Source organism: Phaethon aethereus (assembly GCF_964289735.1).
Source record: "Phaethon aethereus genome assembly, chromosome: 15".
Classification (NCBI taxonomy): domain Eukaryota; kingdom Metazoa; phylum Chordata; class Aves; order Phaethontiformes; family Phaethontidae; genus Phaethon; species Phaethon aethereus.
The window spans coordinates 9,685,852-9,711,155 of NC_138591.1; the positions used below are offsets into that span (position 1 = coordinate 9,685,852).

Sequence of the window (25,304 nt, forward strand, 5' to 3'; positions counted from 1 at the left end):
TAAAACTTAGGGGAAATAGAATGGGTGGATTGTATCTCTGGTTGGTGCATAATGAAAAGCAGTTTCTAGGGAAGAGCATCTTACCAGGTTTATTCATGGACTGATTCTAAGATCATCACAGTCATTCTTTTTGAAGATCAAGACAGATAAAAGCAGCTTTAGCGTGCTCTCTGGTAGTATAGCAGCCATAAACACTTGTTCCAGATCTTTCCAACTAAAAACATAAACTGCCTTTTAACAGGTTGTTTAAAAAGGGGAAAGAAGGTCAGAAAATTAAGAGTTAAATTATTGCCCTTGGGAAGAAGCAAAACACAATAATTAATGGTATGGAAACTACACTTTATGATCTTTCTTCGCTTATGTTGCAATTGTTTTATAGATGTGGGCCCTTTCGCCGACTGTGTTTGCACTACTGAGTAAAAATCTGATGATTGTTCATGGTGACATAGCAGTTCATTTTCCTGCTGTCCAGTATGCAGTACTCTATACATTATATTCACACTGTTCCAGGTATGAAGATTAACAATTCATCAGTATTTTAAGAGCAGTAGGATGGACTGATCTGAACAGAATATATTGTTGGAGGGATGAATTTAAATAGGCTGTTACGATTAAGCTTTTGCCCAAACTTCCCTAATCAGTTTTTACTTTCATTAATTACAGGGAGTCTGTATCTCAGCCAAGAAAGTATATCCTGGCTTAAAATTTGGCATTTTATTCAAAGGCAGATTAGAAGTCTTGTGTTTGAATAGAGATAACTGAGGGAGAACTCTACTGAAAGTAAATAAGGAAAGATTATTTACTGTTTTGCTTACTGTGAGATCTAGGAGAGGTAATGAAATGTAAACAACAGATTTAAACACATTTTGAACCTCATCACTACAAAATGTTGTCAAAGTAAGGGAATATACTAGTTTAACTGTTACTCTGTACATTTCTTGGTTTTGGTGATTTTTCACTAAGCATTTGATACCAGACGCAGTTGAAACCACGTTACTGGGCTGCATGGACTGGTGTAAAATTGTAGCTTTGTTCTTTTAGGCCAGGGATCAAAATACTTGGGTTTTGACATAATGTGGTTACTGTGTGGGTGTACATTAACTTTTGCTGCTGGGTTTTTTGGTTGGTTTGTTTCTGTTTGTTTTGGGTTTTTTTTGTTCTTGTTTTTCCCCCTTCCTGTATACTTTAAGGAAATACCCCTGATGTTGGAGTGGTTTTTGTATTTTATGTTTTTCCTTGCCTTTTCAGGCACGACCATTTCATATCCAGTAGCCTCAGTTCTTCCTCTCCCTCTCTGTTTGATGGAGCAGTTATAAGTACTGTAACCACAGCAACAAAAAAACATTTCTCAATCATACTAAACCTTTTGGGGCTACTGCTTAAGAAGGATAACCTTACTCAAGATACCAGGTAACTAACATTTTTTTATTAATCAGGAGACTTTTTTTTTTTCCCCAGTAGAATGCCTTAATTCAGAAACCAGACAGTTAATTTTTTTTAAACATTAGTAATGATATATATGAGGAAAAAGTAGGTGTTCATTTTTATGCATGAAAACTAGAAAAATTGAAACCATCATAAGATCTGTACAGTAAAAACAGAGCTATCAAACTTTACTGAAAAGAAGTTTTTTCTCACTGAAAGTACCCTGTTACAATCCTGTATTACCAAAATGCTGTGAAAGCTGGGGACATCTTACGAAACCTTTTGTTTAAAGAATGAATTATGGCATAATACTCATTTGTAATGGGAAGTAGTTAAGTTATATTGAAAGATATCTTTCTGTAACTGTATAGAGTGACTAATACTTTTGTTTTTTGAAGGAAACTACTTATGACATGGGCTTTGGAAGTGGCTGTTCTGATGAAAAAGTCAGAAACATATGCACCGTTATTTTCTCTCCCGTCTTTTCATAAGTTTTGTAAAGGACTTTTAGCAAACAGTAAGATATCACATATTTTTACTTGTTAACTGTCTTTTACGTGGCATAATTAAGTACATAAGTGACCTTGTCATATACTGCTCATAGCTGTAACTGTACTTGTTTCATTTACTTTTAGGGATGCTTCCAGTTTGTATTGTGCAAAAACTTACTCTTCTATAATTTTTCTTGAATGGGCCCCTACCTATTACTTTTGCAAGCAATTAGTTTTCTTAAAACAATAATTTGTGACTGTGAAACTGATCTACCAAAAATGTCAGTGCTGAGCCAAATCTTACTTGTAAAATTGTGTTTTATCAGTGGAACGATTCCATAACGTGATATATTGTTTCGGATTTCACAACCTGGAAATAGAAATATGGGAACAGATGCTTTTAGTAACATACTAGCAAAAGCAGTAACTTCCCAAGACCAGCAGTTACTAACTTTACCTTATATTTTTTTTTTAATTGACTTATATTGTGTATAATGCCAATGTATGGAGACCATAGGAAGATTAATCTGTCAGCTGCCAGAAAAGGCCCATAAATAACATGTAGCATAAGTGACTCTCTGTTACTAAGCATTTACTTATTATAGTAAAACCAGTCAATGAAATCAAAAGACAAGTATTGCATAAAGCCTGTGTCTCCTTCTACCAGCTATGCCTATGCTGTAAAAATGTGTTTAGATGTTCTACCACAACCACAGTAATGCATAAGTTATCTAATTCTAGCGAGAATAACTTTGTTTTTCTTTCAACTCCTTAATTCAGCCCTTCTGGAAGACGTGAACATTTGTCTTCAAGCATGTAGTAGCCTCCACGCCTTGTCTTCCTCTCTCCCAGATGACCTTTTACAAAGGTACTTGCACAGAATTCTGTGTATTATTTGAATTTTGCTGTTAATGGAAATGTTATCACCTTTTTTCCTTTTTGGTGATGCAGATGTGTTGATGTGTGTCGTGTTCAACTAGTACATAGCGGTGCTCGTGTAAGACAAACTTTTGGAAAACTTCTGAAGTCAATTCCTTTAGATGTCGTGTTGAGGTAAGTTCAGATTAACTTCAATGTAGAGAATGGTTTAGTTTCTTTCTTCAATGACATTTATCTGAAAAATAATGCTGGTCAAATGTCATCATACTGTCTTAATTTAAAATCAAAAAACACACAGTGTCTTGCTATCTGTTCTACTTTGTTACAGGTTTAAGAACCGTAGGTAGTACACAAAGTAATTAACAGCAAATTTAATAAACTATGCAGTACTTGCAGCAAATATGAATACTTGTAAGGTCCGTGTTATCCAGAACACCAGCTATATTATGTCCTGCAATTTGTCTCAAAGACCTGAACCCTTTTAAAGCACTCTGTCTTAATACCAAAGAGTATACTTATTTCCAGTCATTGCATATATATGTGTGTGTGTGTATATAACTTTTTTGCACAACTTTGATTTATTCAAGTACATTATAGCATGGGTTGTTTTTCCTGCCCTGTTCCTGCAGTAACCGTACCCACACAGAAATACAAGAAATTTCTTTGGCTATAAGAAGTCATATGAGCAAAGCTCCAAGTAATACATTCCACCCGCAGGATTTCTCTGATGTCATTAGTTTTATTTTGTATGGAAACTCTCACCGAACTGGGTAAGAACTTGTTTTAAAACTGAAATCCATGGGTGTTGAATTTATAGTAAACAATTCCAAACTTTATTTAGTTTACATTTGTAACTATCTTTACAAATTACATTGGTGTACCTTCAATAATTTTTTTTTTGCACTTCTCTTTAGGTATTTATAAATATCTTCAAATACACACCTTTTTGCATATTTGCCTATGTACATTGCTGCTAGGAAATAAACCTGAGAGATTTGTCTGAGAGCAGTAGGGAGATGAAATGTGTGCTGATAAACTTGTTACCACGTGAACTTGTGTTAATGTACTGATGTTTTCTTTCAGGAAGGATAATTGGTTAGAAAGATTATTCTATAGCTGTCAAAGACTAGATAAGAGAGATCAACCAACTATCCCTCGTAATCTGTTGAAGACTGATGCTGTTCTTTGGCAATGGGCTGTTTGGGAAGCAGCTCAGTTCACTGTTCTTTCGAAGTTACGAACTCCTCTGGGTAGAGCCCAAGATACATTTCAAACAATTGAAGGTAATGTAAAAGACGTAGTTTATTTTCATGGGATTTTTTTGGTAAGATTGTGCAGCTGAGAACTTAATGTCCAACGCAAGAAGCAAAATGGCTGTATTTTTCACCTATTAAATATTTTAGTGTGTTTTTGTCTTGATACATCAAGAAATGCAATGGCAGAAGAGCAGTTGCATAATTACTGTTACCTTCTGAGAGATTTTACTTTAGCACTGCTGTCCCTTGACACATTTAAATACTGTTTGGTAACTTTTTTTTCCCCATCTTTTGTTAAAATGTGTAGGTATTATTAGGAGTCTTGCAGCCCATACATTAAACCCTGACCAAGATGTTAGTCAGTGGACTACGGCAGACAATGATGAAGGACACAGTAGCAACCAGCTTAGGCTTGTTCTCCTTCTACAGTATCTGGAGAACTTGGAAAAATTGATGTACAATGCTTATGAAGGATGTGCCAATGCCCTTACCTCTCCACCCAAGGTTTGTCTGTCTTACAGTGTTACTTGAAACAGTCTGTTGAATGAACAGTGGCATTAGGGTTGTTCAGGTCTTAACTGTGGAACTTCAGAAGAACTGAGACAAAGTTTTGAGACTGTTAATTTGTCTGGCTTTGACTTTGGCTTATTCCTAGAGAACATGTGAAAACAGGATTTATTTCTGGAGTACCAGCTTGTATGGTGGTACAAATCAAGCAAGCCTGTAGTACCTCTAATTTGTAGCAGTCACTTATTTATAGATGGTCAGCAGTCTTGTTATGAAGTAACATAATTATTTGAGGCTTTAAACTGCTTTTTGAGGAATATAATAATTATTTATAAACAACATACCCTTTTGTCTGCAACACATTCTTCACTGTTGAAATAAGCTCTTTAATTACCACGTTTTGACATGACTGTAATATATAATTTATGGTCGGTTCATGTCAAGATTTTTTTAGCTTGCGATTATGCCTGGACAGTTGCATACTGTGCATGATTTCAGACCATCTGCATTAATGAAATTAAAGATGCAGAATTTTACCATTTTCTTCATCTCTCAATTGAAAACTCCACTGCAGAAAAGAAACCTGTCCTGACTTGGAGTGTTTTAAATACTAAGTAGTTAATGTAACTATTTTGATTCATACAGAAGAATGGTATTGTAAATCTCTTTTCTGTCTTTAAAGGTTATCAGGACATTCTTTTACACTAATCGTCAGACATGCCAAGATTGGCTAACGCGGATTAGGCTTTCCATCATGAGAGTTGGGTTGCTGGCTGGCCAGCCTGCTGTGACAGTCAGGCATGGTTTTGATTTACTCACAGAAATGAAAACGAATAATACTATCTCTCAGGTACTCTCTTTTTCAAACCCTGTAAACTATTGCAACAATATTCTCTTGATTTTCTAAAAGAACTAAGCTAAGGTAATCAGTCGTTATTAAACCAACTGGTCTGTAGAAGACTGTGTTATTTAAAGCCACATTTTAAACTCATACTGCTGTGTTGACAGAGTTTTGTGGTGAAGTAATACTGCAAGTTGGAGATTAGGATGTACTGTAAACATGTGGTCAAATAATATACATAAATGAATGCTATAGTTTGTTCGCAGTTTGAATTGAGCAATTTCTTTTTAAGTAGAAGATTCTGCTTAAACCTTATGAAACTTCTGATGTATTAGTTCAAGGCCTTCCCAAGCTTGTGGTAGTGTAGTGTCTTTGCTTACCTATGGGTATGAGCGGGAGAGGGATGTATCATGAAGGCATCCTTCCTCTGTAAGTAACTAGCAGATAAGTGTGGGGGTGGTATGAGTGGCTAAAGTGGTTAAGCCTTCTTTAAGAGGTTGAATAGTTTCTTCAGTACATGATTTGATTTGCTTAAATATTTTAACAAAGGAGGTTTGATCAATATTTATTATTTTCTGCTTTTTTATGAATTCCCATACTTACATAGGTATAGACCATCATGTAGTGATTGCTAACTATTGACATTCAGGCTATGGGTTCACAGCATATACCCTTCCCTTAGGTTCCTCACTTTTCCAAAAGCAGTGTAATGGATGGATATGCAGAGCACTTCACTTGTAGATGCATATAATGAAATACTACTTTGCCATTTCCAAGTATTTAACCATGTATATAGCTCTCGCTTTGTATGAGTTTTCTTAAATAAAGCTTTTGGTTTGCTTTTAGGGAAATGAATTGGAAGTGACAATTATGATGCTGGTAGAAGCACTATGTGAGCTTCACTGTCCTGAAGCTATTCAGGGTATCGCTGTCTGGTCTTCTGCTGTAGTTGGGAAGAGTCTCGCCTGGATCAATTCTGTAGCTCAACAAGCAGAAGGGCGGTAAGTTTTCTCAGATAACTGGATGTTATAAACTTGGACATTTTTTCTTTCGTATGCATAGTTCTGCTTCTGAATCTTTTAAATTGTGGCATGAATCAAGGCTACTGATCTAATTTCCATGTCAATTAAAATCCTTGCGTCTTTCAGGGATACCTAATACATCTAGCATTTTCAGATATTTTAACTTCTAGTTTTAACTAAATTACCAGGTTTTGAATATAAATGGTGTTCCTAAGCTGTTTTTTTCTTAGTTTTTTGTACACATCAATACTATTTTCATATTGTATTTAATTTTCCATTGCAAAATATTATTAATTTAAATATTTTCTAATGAAGTTTCTGACCAACGGCGTGATCTGATTACCTGCCACAGTTTGCCAAGAGAGGGACTCCGAGGGAGATGCTTTGCAGTTTTAGTTCAGCTTTGAAAAAGTGGCTTCTACGTCTATTGAAGTAGAATCTTTGGCTGCAGATACAAATAAATGGGTCAATGTTCCAGATAGGGTATGCCTTCATTTTGGTGTTTTCATCTCCTTAAAGGAATGCATCCTTTCTTCTGTATGAAACAAAAAAGGGACACCTTTCATTATTTACCTACTATGTAAAAATCCCCAAACAAAGCAAAAAAAATAAGGTTTTATAACTATCTTTTTCCCATTTTTGTAATATTCTGTAAAATAATGTGCAGCTTTGTAATATGTGAGAAGTTTCTCAGAAATGTCAAGTTCAAGGTGTGAATTGTTGCCCCAGACCCAATTTTACAATCCTCTATTAAATGAAATGTAGTTAATCAGTATTCAGCTTTACTCATTCAGGTAAAAAAAACCACGACAGTCAAATATAAAACTCGTTTATCTTCTTCAATCTGTACTTGGTTTGAAGTTGGCATTAAAACCTGAATGGAGAAGCTTTTATACTATGCTATAACCTGGAAATTCAGCTGGTAAACTTGTATTCTAGGTTAATCCCTTTCTTTTGCTGAAGGTGACATGTTGAACTTTTTGAGTATTTTGGTAAAGAAATGTTTAAAATATAGTCTATTTACCAAAACAGAAAACTGGTTCTGTAAAATGCTGACTAAAATATTAAACCATTTAAGGTTTGAAAAAGCAACTGCGGAATACCAGGAGCACCTGTGCTCCATGACAGGAGTGGATTGCTGCATAACAGGCTTTGACAAAACTGTTCTGAAGTTGGCCAATTCAAACAGCGTGAATAATGCCAGCCCAAAGCATTCCTTGAATGGTCAGTATTGTTTTTTCTTTTTAAGAGAAACACAATTTTGTAACTGTATGTACATAAAATTAGAACATTCAGTGATATAGCCATGGCAATGATGGTGTCTAATTCTTAAATCTGAAAACCTGTTTCTGTCTGCAGTTAAACTGAACTGCTTAATGCTGTTGAAACCAGTATTACGTGTAGGTATGAGGATTTGCAGTAGTGAGGTCTAGCCGAATGAAACTAAAAATAATAGGTAAACTATTTTGTAATTTACTAACTTGGTTCTAAATTATTTTAGGTCAACATAACTTAAGGCTTAGTATTTATGACATAATTGTACATAAATGCATTAGTTGTTCAAAGTTTTTTAACTACTGAGACTTTGTTTCAGTATTCCGTTTCATCTTTGAAAAGGGACCTTCTTTGTTCCTAATTTAGTTCCTACGTTTCACTGTTTTGATGCTTCTTTACAGATACAGACTAAATTGTTCCAAAACGGCCTTTGAATGTTCTTCTACAAAAAAAGCATAAGTGGAAGAATACTGTAAACGTTGTGTAACTATTTGATTTTTTTTTTAATTAAGTGGGGCTTTTGACAAAAGACACTGCAATTCTGTTACTCAAACATAATTTCTATTTAAAAATATATAAGCGTAAATATATATTTAAGTATATTACTATTTCTTTGTTTAACAGGAGAAACTAGAAAAACTGTTCTGACTAAGCCAAGTGACTCTTCACCTGAGGTTATAAACTACTTGGGTAACAAAGCATGTGAATGTTACATCTCCATTGCTGACTGGTCCGCTGTTCAGGAGTGGCAAAATATGGTCCATGACTTGAAGAAAAGCAATAGCAATACCTCAATCAATCTGAAGGCAGATTTTAACTACATAAAGTAAGGACATAATTAATTTATTCAACTGTAGCTTAGAGTTTTTATGGATTTTAGAAACTGGATGTCATTGAAATAGAGGTGTGATAAGAAGGAAGTTGTGTTCTTGGGAGGGGGGAAACTTGGCCATGATATTTACTAGCCATACAGATCAGTAAAGAGGTAGCATGATTCTAAATAGTAACGGTATAGCTTTCTGATTGCTGAGGTTTCTTAGTATTCAAGAAAAACATCTTTTCATTGAAAGTAGAAGATACCAAATTTACTTCTATTAGCAGAAGATGCATCCTTTTGCGCAACTTAATAGTAAAGTATAAAATGCCTGTTAGCGTTACAGTTCTTAAAAATATTTTAATTCATTAATCTAATGTAAAAAGTGTATTAAGGAGATGGTCTGGGCTGCATACATTTTTTTGTTTTGTTTTTTAAATGGAATTTAAAATTGTTTGCGTTTATCTCCTAACCCTTGATATTTGTCTGGTTCATGAAAAAATATTTATGATGTCAAAATAGTCCTTCAAGGTTTGAGTCCTTTCTGTTTCATTTGACAACTTGATTACTTTCCATCCCTGTACAATTGTGGCAAACGTCGTAAAATCCTTTTGGCTGAAATTCCTTGACTTGAAAATAAAAGCATAGAAAGAACCTTTGAAATAAAATCTTGCAGGTCTGAAAAGGTGACGACTACTGTCAGAGAAAGGCGCGATCCTTTTTCTTGGTGCAGTAACTCAGTGTTGTGCAGTTAAGCCATTAGGAGTGTGAATGCTTGTCCTGGATGTGAAAAATGTGTCATTTCTCAATGTTGATGTTTTTGTAAATAAACCCACTGTAATTCTGATAAATACAGCAAGTGCTTGCTGTACTATTGCAGAGGTCTGGTCATCTTAGCTGGTTTGAGTTAGTTTTCATCCAGATAATTGCTGGAAGTATGATACTGTATCATGAGAAAAATCCTGTAAAGAGCTCCTGAGGATGCACAGCACTTCGACTCTTCTGCTCCTGAGCAGGCTGAGAAGAGGCTCTGTAGTAAGGATGATCGAAATAATTCAGCAGAAAGGGGATTTTTCACATGCTGAGTATTTTTTTTCTTTTCTAATGCAGATATTTAGATAACTCCTTCTTCACTGGATAGTAACAAGAATATTGAACCTTTAAGTCTTCTGTATTCTGAGCCATCAAGCCTCTTAAACTTTCAGTGCCTTTTTTGTGTAGTCCTGTAAAAGTTTATAATGCCAAATTATTTCCTAATGTAGAACAATTGGGGAAAAAAGTTAAATTTGTTGCATCAGAATGTTAAGCAACATAAATTTGTATAATCTATGGCCTCCGCAATATTCCAGTATTCCTGGAATTTTGGTTTCATGTAAACTGAAGAGTTGAAACCATGGCCTCATGAAATTCTGCCCCAAAACTTACTTTTCTGTGCATAGAGGTTGTGGGGGAAAGGTTTGGGGTTTTCTTTGTGTTTAAACTCTTGCAAAGTCAATCTTTTTCTTCCTGTGGTAGCAGACTATTATATATAGTGTGATGATAATACGAAAAACTTCATAGCTGGAGGGGTGTTTTTTCCTTTCTCTTTGATATTGAGCTTATCTATTGCAGTACTATTGCCTTTTATTGATCGATGTGAAAATTGAGATTTTTTTGTTTAGAATTAATCATAAGTGCTCTGTAGGATTTTGAGTTAGACTTGAGTCTGTCTTTTTTGCTGTATAAGATACTGAAAAACTGAAATGAAGTAAAGAAAATAAAACTGTGAACATTGAATTGCAGATCTTTGAGCAGCTTTGAATCTGGAAAACTTACTGAATGCACTGAACAACTAGAATTATTACCCGGAGAAAATATCAACCTACTTGCAGGGGGATCCAAAGAAAAAATAGGTACAAATACATAAGTTAGTGTTACTTCATATACAAAAGTAAATATTTCTTCATGTATCTGTGTCTAAATGACAGACTGAAACTTCTGAATGCAGTTTGCAGTGTTCAGTGGACTGACCATAACGTTTATGAATTGAGCTTCAAAATGATTGGCAGTAGTCATTTTAAATATTGATACAAGTGTGTTATCTGAAGTTAATGTGTGTGTTTGTAAGTAGTCTATCATCAATTTCTAATATGAATATATACATATATATTTAAAAAAAATATGTTTTTAAAAGGGTTTTTTCAAACTTCCTTGCTCTCAAAAATGCTTTCTCAGATGGTGACACTTGATAAAATTGAGCAATTCTAGTTGGTTTCAATTGTTTAATCTCCATGTAGACATGAAGAAGCTCCTTCCTAATATGCTAAGTCCTGATCCAAGAGAACTTCAAAAAGCAGTTGAAGTACAGCTTTTGAGAAGTTCAGTATGTCTGGCAACAGCTGTAAACCACATAGAACAGGAGCAAAAGTGGCAGTCAATATCTGAGTAAGTTGAAATATGCTATGAATAAATTAATGTAATGTACTGTGAAAAGCTGTTCTAGTTTTAAGTGTGACTTTGTGAAAAGCATGCTCTGCTCTGTACTTTAGCTTCTATAGTAGTTTGCTACCAGTTTTAGCTGTTGCGAGTTACAAGGAAAAATATACTTTATAGTTATATAATATAGTTACTGAGGAAAAATAATACTATGTTTAACTTGGACATTATGTAGTTCGTTGAATTGATAAAGTACTCCTTCTTGTCAGTTTAATAATAAAGTATCATACTGTAAAATTTTGTGTGATATGGCAGGATTTTCTCATCTCTTTCAAGATGTTGAATTTACTTTTTCTTCAGTAATTTTAATATCACTGTTTACCCTTAAAGTCTAGCTAACAAAAAATAACTATTCCGATTCTTTTATTTCAGAAACGTTATTAAGTACTTAAAGCAAACATCACGGATTGCTATTGGACCTTTAAGACTTTCCACACTCACTGTGTCTCAGTCTTTACCGGTCTTGAGCACTCTTCAGTTATATTGTTCTTCTGCTTTGGAAAACACTGTATCCAACAGGCTGACATCAGAGGTAGGTCTGTGTGTTTAAAACTTAAATTGGAGTAATGTCTTTCTCCATGTCATGTCATGAAGTATTGAATAAAGAACACATGTTAATTATTTTGAGCGTTGTTAATCGTACTGTAAAAAGACCTCATTCAGTTTTCTAATGTGCCTTGACCCACAGGTTTGTTTTTTTTTTTTTACATTTACATCTCAGTCGGACTTCTTTCTATAGCTATAAATATACCATCTCTTTGAATTACTTATTGTATTTTTAAAGTTTCATTGGTAGTTTCTTTTTAGAGAAGTGTTGATATATTTCTATGTTGTAACACTTATTCCTACAACACACACTTAATTTACTTCAAAAGTAAAATACTTATCAAAACCTGATCACTTAAAGCAATTAAAAACTCAATGTCAAAGTTCAACCAGCACAAATGATGCAGTTCTAACTTCTAATCACGTTGTTCAGAAAAAAATTCTGCTTGATTTTGAGCTACTCTTACTGTTGTCCTCTCAAAATCAAGCATGTCTTTCTAGAGTTGCATAAAATATATTTGTGTTTTAGTAGTTAGAGTGGCTACTAATACAAATAAAAATGTTTACTTTGCACTAAAATGGTCTTTGGTTTCAATAAATGAAAATACATTTTAGTGAAGATGTCACTCATGATAATTATGCAACTTCTATGCCTCTTTCAGGACTGTCTTATACCTCTCTTCAATGATGCTTTGAGGTCTTGTAAACAGCATGATGTAAGGCCATGGATGCATGCACTGAGGTACACAGTATACCAGAATCAATTGATGGAAAAACTTAAAGGTATATAAGCTCTCATTTTAGTGTTATGAAAAGTAAATGCAGAATTTGAACTTAAATCTTCTGCTGAGAGCAGCAGCTCTGTCTTTTTATTTAGATGCATTACTTTTTAAAAGCCAAGTTTTCGTTATTTGGGTGCCTTGCTTTACAACTAGGGGTGTCAATTACTACTGTAATGTAGACAGTGTTAAAAAGAAGAAAAAATATTCTGAAATGCCGAGTGAGTTCTATACTCACTCTTCTAACTGTACGTCACTTGCTCTTTTCATGCTTCAAATGCTTTTGTTTTTTAACACTTCAATGCTATCAATAACGAGTCTTTAAAAACAGTCACGAAAGCCATTTAAATGTGCAGTATGATAAGAGGTAATGGGAGAAAAAGAAGTTGTATTAGGGGACAAGTAGATTTCTTAGTTAAGAAGAATGCTTACAGTGAAAAAAATACTCTTGCCTAGCAGATAATCTCTGGGTATTTTTTTGTTGTTTCAGATAGAGTATATGTATTCTAGGCAGAGTACTCTGAATTTCTGGAGGAGATGTTAGGAAAAAAATATGAAAGAGCTGAGCAATTTTTTTACTGATGGCCATGTACAGAATGCATCGGGCATATCTATATACCCCAGATGCAATTATTGTTTGTTTAATAATTTTGTTTAGAATGTCTTGCTTTCTTCTTCAGAACCAACGGTCCCAATTAAAAGCCATCTAATGGAGCTGGGTTTAACAGCAGCAAAATTTGCACGAAAGCGAGGAAATATTGCTCTAGCTACACGACTGCTTGCCCAGTGCAGCGAAGTTCAGCTGGGAAAAACCACCACGGCACAAGACTTAGTCCAACACTTCAAAAAATTGTCTGCACCAGGTCAGATAGATGAAAAATGGGGTCCTGAACTTGATATTGAGAAGACAAAATTGTTATACACAGCAGGTAAGTATTTGCTAATTATGTTGTGGATACTTGGGCTTCTAGTCCTTGCAACCAGGCTAATTCCCTTCACCTTGAACAAGTTGTAATAGGACAGTATCATTAGGAATTGATTTCATTGTATTAACTGTTGTCTCAGTCTGAAAATGTTTTCACAAGTCTTTTCTTCCTTGTCATTTTTAACTTCAAAAGAGAATTTTCTTTTGTAAAAATATATTTTTACAAGCTGTATCTGAATATGCTGAATTTCAGAAGAAGTGTTTTGAATAAAGTTAACACTGCTGAAGATACGCTTTTCATGATATGCAGGTCAGTCAACACATGCCATGGAAATGCTGAGCTCTTGTGCCATATCTTTTTGCAAATCTGCCAAAGCTGAATATGCAGTTGCTAAATCTATTCTCACGCTGGCCAAATGGATTCAAGCAGAATGGAAAGAGATTTCAGGACAGTTGAAACAAGTGTATAGAGCTCAACAGCAGCAGAACCACACTGGTCTGTCTACCTTGTCTAAAAACATATATAATTTGATTGATCTCTCATCTGTTAATACACTGGAAGAAGAATATCCTAGGATTGAAAGTGAATCTACAGGTAGAGGTGTTCTTCTTATTCATTTTTTGTTAAATTAGTTACTGATGATTCCACTGAGGAATAGCACCAGTTATATTGATAAAGACTAAGTGCTCCATCACCCGGGTATTTATTTTACTAATACAAATATAAACAATGTGTGTTTGCGATTGTGGGTTGTTTTTTTTAATTGTGTATAGTTACCTAACACCTTAATATGGGTCTTTCATATTTCTTTCACATTTTTGTCATTAAAGTGATTGTGGCCTGAACAAGAAACTGGAATGTGTTTATTTTATGAGGATATCAAATTTTGTCATACTTCTGTCTGCTTTCAGCGCCTGTATTTATTAGTTTGAATGAGATCCCTCAGATTAGCTATTGACAAGACTTTACATTTTGAAGGCCCTGATAAGTGTGAAAAGCAGTTACCTTAGGTTTTCTCATGATCTTTAATCTACACTTAATGTGAACACCTCTGTTGCAGGTATAAAATGCACCCTAATTCTCAATTTTCGGCAGACTTTTCTTCAAATGGCAAGATAAATTTCTTCCTTTGCTTAAACATGGATTTCACAAATAACTTAGTTCCTCCTTTGCAGAGTCAGAATTATTTTAGAGTTGTTAATGGCTGTTAAGTAGTAGGTGCTTTTTAACTTGATGGTGGAGAAAATAAATATATGCACAAACACACTGCCGTAGGTACTTCATAAGTCTGCTTTCTGAAGCACCTTGCCCTTTTGGACGTCATGAGCTTCTTGCCTCAGTACCATCTTTCTGTGAAAGAAAACAATTGTAGAGTATAGGCAGTGGTTGTTAGCAAATGAAAAACAGGTCTTTGTTTTGCAGACAGTGTCAGAACTGAAAAATAATTGCATTTCAGAAAACTTGATGCTTTTGGGAACTAACTTGACAAAAAGTGTATTATGTACTTAAAATATTTTGCTGTTATTTTGCGTGTTGAGGAAATTAGAAGTAGATTTTAACATCATAAATACTGCTCTGTTTCTCCTGTCACAGTAAATATTGGAGTTGGAGAACCTGACTTCATCTTGGGACAGCTGTATCACTTGTCTTCAGTACAGGCACCTGAAGTAGCCAAGTCTTGGGCAGCCCTTGCTAGCTGGGCTTACAGATGGGGCCGGAAAGTAGTTGATAATGCCAGGTAAATTCATCATAACATATCAATTTATACGGCACAACTAGTTTTCTTTATTAAGATAAACCCTAGCTTTGCATTTGTGATTATTGTGCTTTGTGGCGGGAAGTCATGTGTGAGGAGAGAATTGTGAATATTCTCTTGATTACTTGCCTTCTCTAAAAAGAAGGGAGTTTGAGTTAAAGGGTGAAGATTTCTTCATTCAAGAAGTTTTATATATACAATGTTAATGGGTTCAGTAGCTCTACAAATACTAATATATTGGGGATCAATAATTCATTAAATGTTACAGTCAGGGAGAAGGTGTTCGTCTGCTGCCCCGGGAAAAATCTGAGGTTCAGAACTTGCTTCCAGACAACGTTGCAGAGGAAGATAAAGAGAAAATCTATGGGATTCTTGGGCAGGCAGTGTGTCGTCCAGCTGGGATTCAAGTAAGTGTAAATTTTCTTGCTTAAAAAATGTTCAACTTCAGTGTGAAACTTACTTTTTCTCTACTTGTGATTCGTATTAACTCTTTGAAACGTTCTGAAGTTAAAATTCAGGTAATTTAAGAGTTCTCTAAGAAGCCATCTGTTAGAACGGACATGCTATCACTTAGCTGTGGACTACGGTAATATGATCAAGTAATGCAGTTGCATGAGTTGCCTAGACAAGAACTGCATTAGGAACTAATACTGCTTGTAGAAATGGTTGGAGGGCTTAATCAAATCTATTGTCTCTTTATTTGCATTTAGGATGAAGATATGACTCTACAAATCGCTGAGAATGAAGACAATGAAGAAGATGATATGGTGGACGTTATATGGCGTCAATTATTAACAAGTTGTCCCTGGCTTTCAGATCTTGATGAAAATGCAACAGAAGGGTTAATTAAAGTGTGGAGGAAAGTTGTAGACAGAATCTTCAGTCTCTATAAGCTCTCCTGCAGTGCATATTTTACTTTCCTCAAACTCAATGCTGGTCAGGTTAGTGTTTGTGTTGATGAGGAAATACAGTTACAAACTTCTCTAAATGTTGATATGATCTATATACTTAGTTTAGAGGAGTATTTCTTTCTTTCAAGGTTCCACTTGATGAAGATGATCCCAGGCTGCACTTAAGAAATACTTCTGAGCAAAGCACAGATGATGTTATTGTGATGGCAACCCTAAGACTGTTAAGATTGCTTGTGAAACATGCTGGAGAACTTAGACAGTATCTAGAGCATGGGCTAGAAACTACGCCTACTGCTCCTTGGAGAGGTAAGTACGTGTTATCTAGTTGTTAAAATTAATTATGACACATTTTCTCTAAATACAAGCAGAATGGTATTCATTGCACTTTCATAAAATTTTTATTTAAGCATGATGGAAAGAGCCTGTTTTTTACTAAATTTCATCAAAGGTGTTCAAGCCTCTGCCATGCATTCTGATCTTAGAATAGAAAGTAGCACAGATTCTGATCCCATCCCTCCCTGCCATAAGACACTGGAAGGAGAAAGGAGATGTAGTTTTTGAAGTACTACATTATATTACCTTAAAAAAAAAAGGGATGGATTTTTTTTCCTAGCTGCAGTTTGAAATACTGTTCAGAGAAAGATGTGTGGCTAAAGCCAGATGTCTCAGAACTAATTGTTTGTCACTACGCTACTGGTTCTGTTGCTCAGGGACTTTCCCCACAAAAAGTTACTGGGTTAGTGTGGAAGGCAGCAGAAGAGGAGGCAAACTATTGCAAAATTGTACTTTCTTTTGAAACATCTGGTGATGCTAACTTCAAGAACTATTAATGTGACTCTTCTTATTTTTTAAAAATGGTATAACAGATACAATGTGCAAAACTCAATTCCTAGTGCTTGACTAAAGGGTTTACGAATTGCATCTGATGTTATCTGTATTTGAATAGTAGAAGAAAAGCTATTGCCTGTACCACAATAAATACAGACAGTTATTTAAATCAAGAAGTTTATATTGGGAAACTAGACGTTTATGTGCTCCTAATGCAAAACCAGCATGCTTTTAAAAATAAAATAAAATTCTGCATAATCTGAAGTTTATGGAAATGAATTGGCACATTTTATTTTCCTGTTTATGAAGGTATTATTCCTCAGCTTTTCTCCCGCCTGAATCACCCAGAAGTGTATGTTCGTCAGAGTATTTGCAATTTATTGTGTCGAGTGGCTCAAGATTCTCCTCACCTTATACTATACCCTGCAATAGTGGGTACCATTTCACTTAGCAGTGAATCCCAGACTTCAGGTATGGAGGAAAAAATAAGTGTTCAAATATACTTTAGCTAATATATTTTATTTCTAGATAAAATGATTCTGAGTGGTTTTGGTTGTTTTTTTTTTCCCCCAGTAACTATGATACTTTCTATCTTAAGAAAGTTTTTATTATGGGACCTCACTGATACTTTTCATTTGATTCACCACTTTGGCAAATAAGTTTTTTCAGTTTTAGCATTGGATACTTGGCCAGTACTTAATGTAATATGGGGACCTGGTGCTAAATGAAGTATTGAGTGATGTATCTTTTAAGGACAGAACTGTGTAGATGATATTTTAACATCTGTTTTTAATTCAGGGAACAAGCTGCCTTCTGCCATCCCTACTTTGCTAGGTAATATTCAAGGAGAAGAACTGTTGGGTGGTGAATGTGATGGAGGGAGCCCCCCAACTTCACAAGAAAGTAGTAAAGATGACACAAAAGTTGGATTAAATGAAGATCAAGCAATGATGCAAGATTGTTACAGCAAAATTGTGGAGAAACTCTCTGCTGCAAATCCAACAATGGTATTGCAGGTAAATAATCCAAATGTATGTTACTTGTGCTTTTATTTGAACTACAAAATACACAGTTGTATATCTTATGGTTAGGCCTACTGAAAGTTTGGTGTATCTTTGCTGTTAGGCTGTCGTCTTTTTTGTAGTTGTTCATCCACAAGAATAAGTCTTAATACTAGTAGTCTTAAAACTAAGCTAATCTTAATTTATTTTATACAGGTTCAGATGCTAGTGGCAGAGCTGCGCAGAGTTACAGTTCTTTGGGATGAACTTTGGTTGGGAGTTTTACTGCAGCAGCACATGTATGTCCTCAGAAGGATTCAACAACTGGAAGATGAAGTCAAGAGGGTCCAAAACAACAACACTTTACGGAAGTGTGTCTTTTGTTAAAATTATCACTTGAATTATTCAAAAATGTTTGTTCTTGAGGAAGCATACAGTCAACATGATAACAGTGGTGTTGCTTCTGAATGTGTACTATCCTAGCTGCTCCTTCGTAAACAAGTGCCCTTATTCAAGAACATTTTGATGCTACAGCTAGTACTGTAATCACATGGGAAACAACAGCAGCCTACCTGTGAATCCATGTTGGGATTTCCTTAGTAATAGTGTGTTAGAACCTAGTGCATATTAAATTGTGGGTTATGAGATCCTATAGTTCTTAATTCAAAGGTCTTTCTTACAAGTCAGCTGAAATGAGAACAAGCATGTTGAAGGATGTAATCTATTTGGAGTAAACAAAATGTCTTATCTGCTTTTGGTTTTCAGTGTTCAGCACGTCTTTCTCTCTCCTGGGTTCTCCTGTGAACAGATTTGTGTAAGAGGAAAGCTATTCACTGGGAACCCGGCTAAGCTTAAGAACATTCATGAATTCTGTAGGCAGGGCTGACATAGAGTGGGAGAACAGCATGATCTGAATCGCGCTCTTACTCTTCTTTGTAGTGTGGTCGACCCTCAGGAAGTAGTAGTTAGGAGCTCTTTAATAAAAGGAAATAGTTGCATAGGGTGGTTTGAGCCCTCTGAGCTTCTCCTCAGGGTTTCCAGTGGTGAAGAGCCCAGTTCAAATGATCCAGTTAAAAAAAAAAAAAAGTGTGATTCAGAGGAACATGCATTCAATGTGGAATGAAATACTCCTTCCTTTTAATACAGTCATCATTAAAGACCTCATTTTAGAGACGTAACCATTTTTGTGAATTCTTAGATGCCTGATTTGCAGTCTTATTTTAATGCTCTGTTTATGAAGTAACTTGGTTTTATGGAGTTAAGAAAAAATATTTTTTTTTTTTTTTTTGTTAGAGAAGAGAAGATAGCAATCATGCGTGAAAAGCACACAGCTCTAATGAAGCCCATTGTATTTGCTTTGGAACATGTACGGAGCATCACGGCAGCTCCTGCAGAAACTCCTCATGAGAAGTGGTTTCAGGATAACTATGGAGATGCAATTGAAAATGCACTAGAGAAACTTAAGAATCCTTTGAATCCTGCTAAGCCCGGCAGCAGCTGGCTCCCATTTAAAGAGGTATTATATGCACAGACTAAGAGTATAATGTGGAGACACTTGACACTCTTGCTGCACCATGTGTTTGACCCTTTCCTTAGCATTCTCTCGCTATTCTCTTGCTGTATCAAAATTGCAGCCTGAAACTGTTTTCTCTGCAATCACCACAGGCATGCTAGATACTAAAGCAAAGTAACTGTTGCCTATGTAACAAGTCTCTTACTGACTGTCTGCATTATTGCATTTCTACCCAATGAAATTTATTTTTTTTCAAATCTTGCATCTTCTGCTCTCTGAGAACCTGTCAGTTTTCGGGGCAGAGGGCTTTAATTTTTTAAATACTGTCTTTCTGAAACTATGCCGTTTGAGTTTAGTGGATTTAAATTCTAACAAGATGTCACTCTTGTTATCTAAGGATAGGCCTCAGGCTGGGCAGCAACCTTCAAATGATCAGCCCTTCCCAAATATACTCTGTTTTTCAATTATGTGATCTTGTCTTTTTAGATTTTTATCGGTCTGAGGAGAAAAAAAATACGTATTTACTTGGATATCCAGAGCCAAACTGCTGGTTTAAAAGTCTTGATAGTCAGAATCTAGATTTTACACACAAATAGACTTTTTTTTTTTGTAGTTCCCCTTCTGCTTTGTAGAAGAAGCAAGCATGCAGATACCTAAACGGCAGGTGGCTGAATGCTGCTGCTTTTGACTATGGCTCAAATATTTATAAATGCAGGAGCAAACCTTCTGAGGAGTTTGATTTGTTGTGACTTCCGTGCTTATCACCAGGCAGGTATATTTGCTGCACAAAGGATGTCTTTTAGATTTTGTCATCTTCATCCTAAGCTGTAAATAGATTAGTAGGGTGGTAAGGATGAAAGGTAATTTAAGAAAAATTTCCATGCTTTCTGGAAGAAGACTACCATCAAGTCTGTTTTCGTGTTTTGTTTTTGTTATTTTTTAATGCTAGCTGCTAAGGTGAACCTCAACTTAGAACAAACAATTTCTTTCTAATAGGTTATGCTAAGTTTGCAGCAAAGAGCCCAGAAACGGGCTAGTTACCTTTTACGGCTTGAAGAAATCAGTCCTTGGTTGGCTGCCATGATGAACACTGAAATAGCACTTCCTGGAGAAGTATCTACCAGAGACACAGTCACAATTCACAGTGTGGGCAGCGCTATCACAATTCTGCCTACCAAAACCAAACCTAAAAAGCTGCTTTTCCTGGGTTCAGATGGGAAGAACTATCCCTACCTGTTCAAAGGTAAGAAATTGAAGTTTTCTCATACAAGTTACTGTCTCTTCTTATAAATCAGACTATACTAAAGTTGGGAAGACATGTGGTTGCAACTTTTGCTTTCTCTGCCTGCATGGTATGGAGAAAGAGTTGTTTGCAGCATCTGCTCCTCCCCACCTCCCACTTCACCATACATTTTTCAAGGATTTTTGCTTTGTGAAGCTGTAAGTCAGGTGTGTTTCAGATCCCTTCTTTATAAGGGTTACATCAGAAACAGTTTTCTGCTTGCGTACTGATAGGATTAGCTGGATGCACTTTTCCAGAAGCTTAAGGTAGTGCTCAGAAGAGAACTTCGGAGACTTTATGCCTTCCCTGAAAGCGAAAGATCTGTTTGTTATGTTAGTAACTGTTGTGTGCACTACTCCCAGAGAGCTGTCATAAATTGGTGATTCTAGTAGGTAAATGCTATGTAAACATTTAGATTTAAGCTGAACAACTCAATCTGCATAATTTATAAAGCTGTTCATAGTCTGAAATGAAGCAGGATTTAAAAAAATGCTGAATTTTGGGCTTTAAAAGAACAATTTTTTTTAAATCTAGAAACTAAATTTTAAACAAAATGAATTTATTGCAGGTTTGGAAGACTTGCATCTAGATGAAAGAATCATGCAATTTTTATCAATTGTGAACACAATGTTTGCTACCATTAACCGTCAAGAGACGCCGAGGTTCCATGCGAGGCACTACTCTGTGACACCTCTGGGAACGAGATCAGGCTTGATCCAGTGGGTGGATGGAGCTACACCTTTGTTTGGTCTTTACAAGCGGTGGCAACAGCGAGAAGCTGCTTTACAAGCACAAAAGGTAACAACTATGTTTTATGCCAGCTAGGACAATTCAGAAGGGAAGCACTTATTCTGATTTGTTTTCTGGTTTTCAATAACAAAGTCTTAAAGGGATTGTATTTTGTTCATAATCATGCAGAATGGTTCTGTGTATTCATTATGTCTTGGGATTTCACCAGATGTCAATGAAATTGCATGTAGGTCTTTATATTTGTTACACACTATAATGTATACACTGTTCTGGCATGATAATTCAAGGAGAACTGTTCGTGAACAAATAGTTAACCTTTTAGTTCCACATCTCGTTCTCTCATTCTGATTTCATTTTAAATACAGAGGCTTTTTAATTGACCTTGATAAGAGTAGAGTTAGGCTAAAGCAATGTGGTTTCAGTTTCTTTAGGTTTTCTTAACCATTGAATTTTGAAAGAATTCTCTGAGCTGTAAAAGTCATCCTCAGTAGAGGAGTGTATTTCATATTATTGTCACCAAAACTGAATTTGGGATACTTTTCTGTGGTAATGAGAGTTGCAATATGTAAACCAGCATTTTTACCTCTTCTAGGCTCAGGATTCTTACCAGACTCCTCAGAATCCTGGAATAGTACCTAGACCCAGTGAACTTTACTACAGTAAAATTGGACCCGCTTTAAAGGCGGTTGGGCTTAGTCTTGATGTGTCACGTCGTGACTGGCCCTTGAATGTCATGAGGGCTGTTCTGGAAGAACTGATGGAAGCAACTCCCCCAAATCTCCTAGCTAAGGAGCTCTGGTCATCATGTACTACACCAGATGAATGGTGGAGAGTTACACAGGTGAGTTGTAACAATATATTTTCCCTTTGAAAGGTTATGTTTTCAATGGGATGAGGGGCAACAAATGCCTGGGATGTGTTCAGGCAATGATACTCTTGAGTTAGGTGAGCTAGGACTGCTGAAGTTTCACGTAACAGGAAATGTTAACATTTGGCAGGAAATGATGCAGTTGTACCATCTGGAATAAAAAAATGGGTATACACCTAATAACTCTTCATATTAAACTAGAATTATCAGCCTAAACAATGAAAACTCTTGTAAGATATCATGAGACGACAAATAGAATACAGCTTGGAATAAGTTGGTTTTGCTTAAAATAATGTTTTAAGATGGTAGTCAGTCCAGTGTGTTGGCAGAGGATTCCCACAAATAATTTTTTCCTGAAACTCTCTTTAAAGTCGTATGCAAGATCCACTGCAGTTATGTCCATGGTTGGCTACATCATTGGTCTTGGAGACAGACATCTGGATAATGTTCTTATAGATATGACTACAGGAGAAGTTGTCCACATAGATTATAATGTTTGCTTTGAAAAAGGTAATTTAAAAAATGCTATATGTTATTCAAATAAAAGGTTTTCCTTCTTGGCGATTAAAAGAAACAACTTCAATTTTTATCTTAAAGGGAAAAGCCTTAGGGTACCGGAGAAGGTTCCGTTCCGGATGACGCACAATATTGAAACAGCTCTTGGAGTGACAGGAGTAGAAGGGGTTTTTAGGCTTTCTTGTGAACAGGTAAGCTAGGAAACTTGTAGAAAACTGAGGACTATCATTTACTAAATATTGTCTTAGAACTTTTATTCTAAGCATTCTACTGTTCGTTTACAAAGCCTTTACTCTTTCTGGTGTGATTTTAATTGGACTTATTCTAAATACATCCTATAGTACATATTTAAGAAATACAAAAGTCAGATAAAGGCATATGCATGTAGTACAGCTACAATTTGAGAGTGGGGACACTTGTAGGTATAGATGTGAAATGTTACCTTTTTCCTGAAGTACTTTTTGTGAGGTTTTGCTTACCCTCCTTCTTCAGGACTTGTCCTTTATACATGACAGACATGCTTTTAAAACAAGAAATGCTCTGAATGAAGGAGAGGTTTCTTCCTCATGTGGCTGTTGTTAGATTACGGAGCTTGTGTGGAAGGCTAGAATGCAACCGTTAGTTTTAGTGACGTTACTACAGGCTAGCTGCATTTGTACATACTGTGGTGGTCTTCCTGTGTTTGCGGTGGTTAGGGGTAAGTTAGTTTTCTGTAGCTACTCAAATACAGTATTTTGCATCTAAAATTACACTGTTCTACAAGGATAATGCTAGATCAGAATGAGTGTTTAAAATATGATGCAGGTCCTTCATATTATGCGGCGTGGGAGAGAGACTTTGCTTACATTGCTTGAAGCTTTTGTGTATGATCCTCTGGTGGACTGGACAGCAGGAGGCGAAGCAGGATTTGCTGGAGCTGTCTATGGTGGTGGTGGCCAGCAGGCTGAAAACAAACAAAGCAAGAGAGAAATGGAAAGAGATATTACACGCAGTCTCTTTTCTTCAAGAGTGGCTGAGATAAAGGTGAGTTCACTATAATGATTTTCTGTTTTATAACCAAAGTAGGTCTTATGCTTTCACTTCACTTATGTGCATTTTGGGGGTAGTGGAGGAGGTGGTAATTTATTAGAAATAGTTCACAAATATTATTGAGTTAAATAGAGTTTGTATGGAGGGAAGTGCTTACATGCAACTTGCAAGTATTTAGTTTTCATTTTCTGTGTGCTTAATTCTAAAAGGTTTTAATGTTTTGCCTGAATCTGGGCTAGAGGAATAAATACAGAGGTCTAGAGAGAAGCCTATATAAAGAATATCCGTTAAGCTTTAGCACTTTTAGCACTGGAGGTAGTCCTAGATGAACATCATTGAAGGATTAAGTGCTGCCATATATTACTTTCTCTTACCTGTTTGAATTAAATCCAGTTCTATAATGTCTGTCTTGGTTGTAGGTTAACTGGTTTAAGAACAGAGATGAGATGCTTGCTGTGCTGCCAAAATTGGACAGTAGTTTAGAAGAGTATCTGAACCTGCAAGAGCAGTTGACAGATGTAGAAAAGCTGCAAGGAAAACTACTGGAGGAGATAGAATTTCTGGAAGGTGCAGAAGGAGCGGATCACCCCTCCCACACGCTTCAGCACAGGTACAGAGGAGCCAGGAGTTCTGTCAGGAATCTCGCAGTTCCGTACAGTTGGTGGTTTAGTAACGTACTTACGAGTTAAATGTTAGAAATGTGTATATGAGAGAGATTAATGGCTGGGTAAAAGCTGTTCTTACAGTAAGAAAGTCCTTGTATAGAAGAACTATTTGAAACAATTTTCTTACTGCATAATCTTATTTGTCCTATGCCTCGTACTCCATCAATATAACCTGTGCTAGTCCATGTTCCAACTTGATCCTCAAGGCAAGAGACAAAATGTGCTGTATGTGGTATCCCATCAGATTAATCCACGTAATGCAGCTATTGATAAATAGTATAAAAATCTTTTCATCTAAGTTTCTAATTTCTTAACTTACTTTTCAAGTTTATTTGAAGTTGATAAAAGATTTCAGAATTGCATGAATATGCATATGTATTAAATGTTTTATAGGAAAACAATTAACACAGCATTATTAAAGTTTTATGTAATTGGTAAGAATGTTAATTTTCTTCTCAACAAGGTAGTTTATTCAATATGGTTTTGTATTCAATATAGTTAAGTATTTTTTTCTTTTAGTACTTACTTGGTTCTGTGGCTTCAATAATTCAGGTATTCTGAGCACACACAGTTGCAGTCTCAACAAAGAGCTGTCCAGGAAGCAATCCAGGTGAAGCTGAATGAGTTTGAGCAGTGGATAACACATTACCAAACTGCTTTCAGTAATTTAGAGGCAACGCAGCTTGCAAGTCTTCTTCAAGAAATTAGCACACAAATGGACCTAGGTATAAAACAGTATTTGTGTTTTTTTAAATGGTTTGCAAATAACTAGAGTTTAATATCAGGAGGCATTATAAGTATTCTCTGACTTGAAGGCAATGCCCTGTGTATAATAAATTGAAAAGAAAGGAAGTTCTTCAAAGGGTGATTTAGAGCATTTCAAGGTTTCTGTGCCAAGTTGTCTGAAGCAACTTGTCTGTTTTACCCAAGCTGGGCACAAGAGTATTCT

The 25,304-nt window shown here is 35.7% G+C and overlaps 1 protein-coding gene across 1 annotated transcript in view; it reads left to right on the plus strand.

Moving 5' to 3' along the window:
* The window catches only part of SMG1 (SMG1 nonsense mediated mRNA decay associated PI3K related kinase), a gene marked incomplete at its 5' end in the record, with an annotated part of 67,172 nt that overhangs the window by 29,006 nt on the left and 12,862 nt on the right, over window positions 1–25,304 (plus strand). Inside the window, 34 exons of the mRNA XM_082006774.1 lie at window positions 380–510; window positions 1,249–1,410; window positions 1,824–1,942; window positions 2,697–2,784; window positions 2,868–2,969; window positions 3,425–3,565; window positions 3,879–4,078; window positions 4,359–4,555; window positions 5,241–5,408; window positions 6,246–6,400; window positions 7,500–7,645; window positions 8,321–8,522; window positions 10,293–10,402; window positions 10,787–10,934; window positions 11,358–11,517; window positions 12,194–12,314; window positions 12,991–13,239; window positions 13,546–13,830; window positions 14,830–14,974; window positions 15,261–15,399; window positions 15,703–15,933; window positions 16,032–16,209; window positions 17,041–17,202; window positions 17,530–17,747; window positions 17,949–18,103; window positions 19,026–19,248; window positions 20,242–20,488; window positions 21,096–21,325; window positions 21,870–22,118; window positions 22,517–22,655; window positions 22,743–22,852; window positions 23,466–23,684; window positions 24,110–24,300; window positions 24,908–25,080. Coding sequence (XP_081862900.1) covers window positions 380–510; window positions 1,249–1,410; window positions 1,824–1,942; window positions 2,697–2,784; window positions 2,868–2,969; window positions 3,425–3,565; window positions 3,879–4,078; window positions 4,359–4,555; window positions 5,241–5,408; window positions 6,246–6,400; window positions 7,500–7,645; window positions 8,321–8,522; window positions 10,293–10,402; window positions 10,787–10,934; window positions 11,358–11,517; window positions 12,194–12,314; window positions 12,991–13,239; window positions 13,546–13,830; window positions 14,830–14,974; window positions 15,261–15,399; window positions 15,703–15,933; window positions 16,032–16,209; window positions 17,041–17,202; window positions 17,530–17,747; window positions 17,949–18,103; window positions 19,026–19,248; window positions 20,242–20,488; window positions 21,096–21,325; window positions 21,870–22,118; window positions 22,517–22,655; window positions 22,743–22,852; window positions 23,466–23,684; window positions 24,110–24,300; window positions 24,908–25,080 — 5,893 coding nt within the window. The remainder of the gene's footprint in view (window positions 1–379; window positions 511–1,248; window positions 1,411–1,823; window positions 1,943–2,696; window positions 2,785–2,867; window positions 2,970–3,424; window positions 3,566–3,878; window positions 4,079–4,358; window positions 4,556–5,240; window positions 5,409–6,245; window positions 6,401–7,499; window positions 7,646–8,320; window positions 8,523–10,292; window positions 10,403–10,786; window positions 10,935–11,357; window positions 11,518–12,193; window positions 12,315–12,990; window positions 13,240–13,545; window positions 13,831–14,829; window positions 14,975–15,260; window positions 15,400–15,702; window positions 15,934–16,031; window positions 16,210–17,040; window positions 17,203–17,529; window positions 17,748–17,948; window positions 18,104–19,025; window positions 19,249–20,241; window positions 20,489–21,095; window positions 21,326–21,869; window positions 22,119–22,516; window positions 22,656–22,742; window positions 22,853–23,465; window positions 23,685–24,109; window positions 24,301–24,907; window positions 25,081–25,304) is intronic.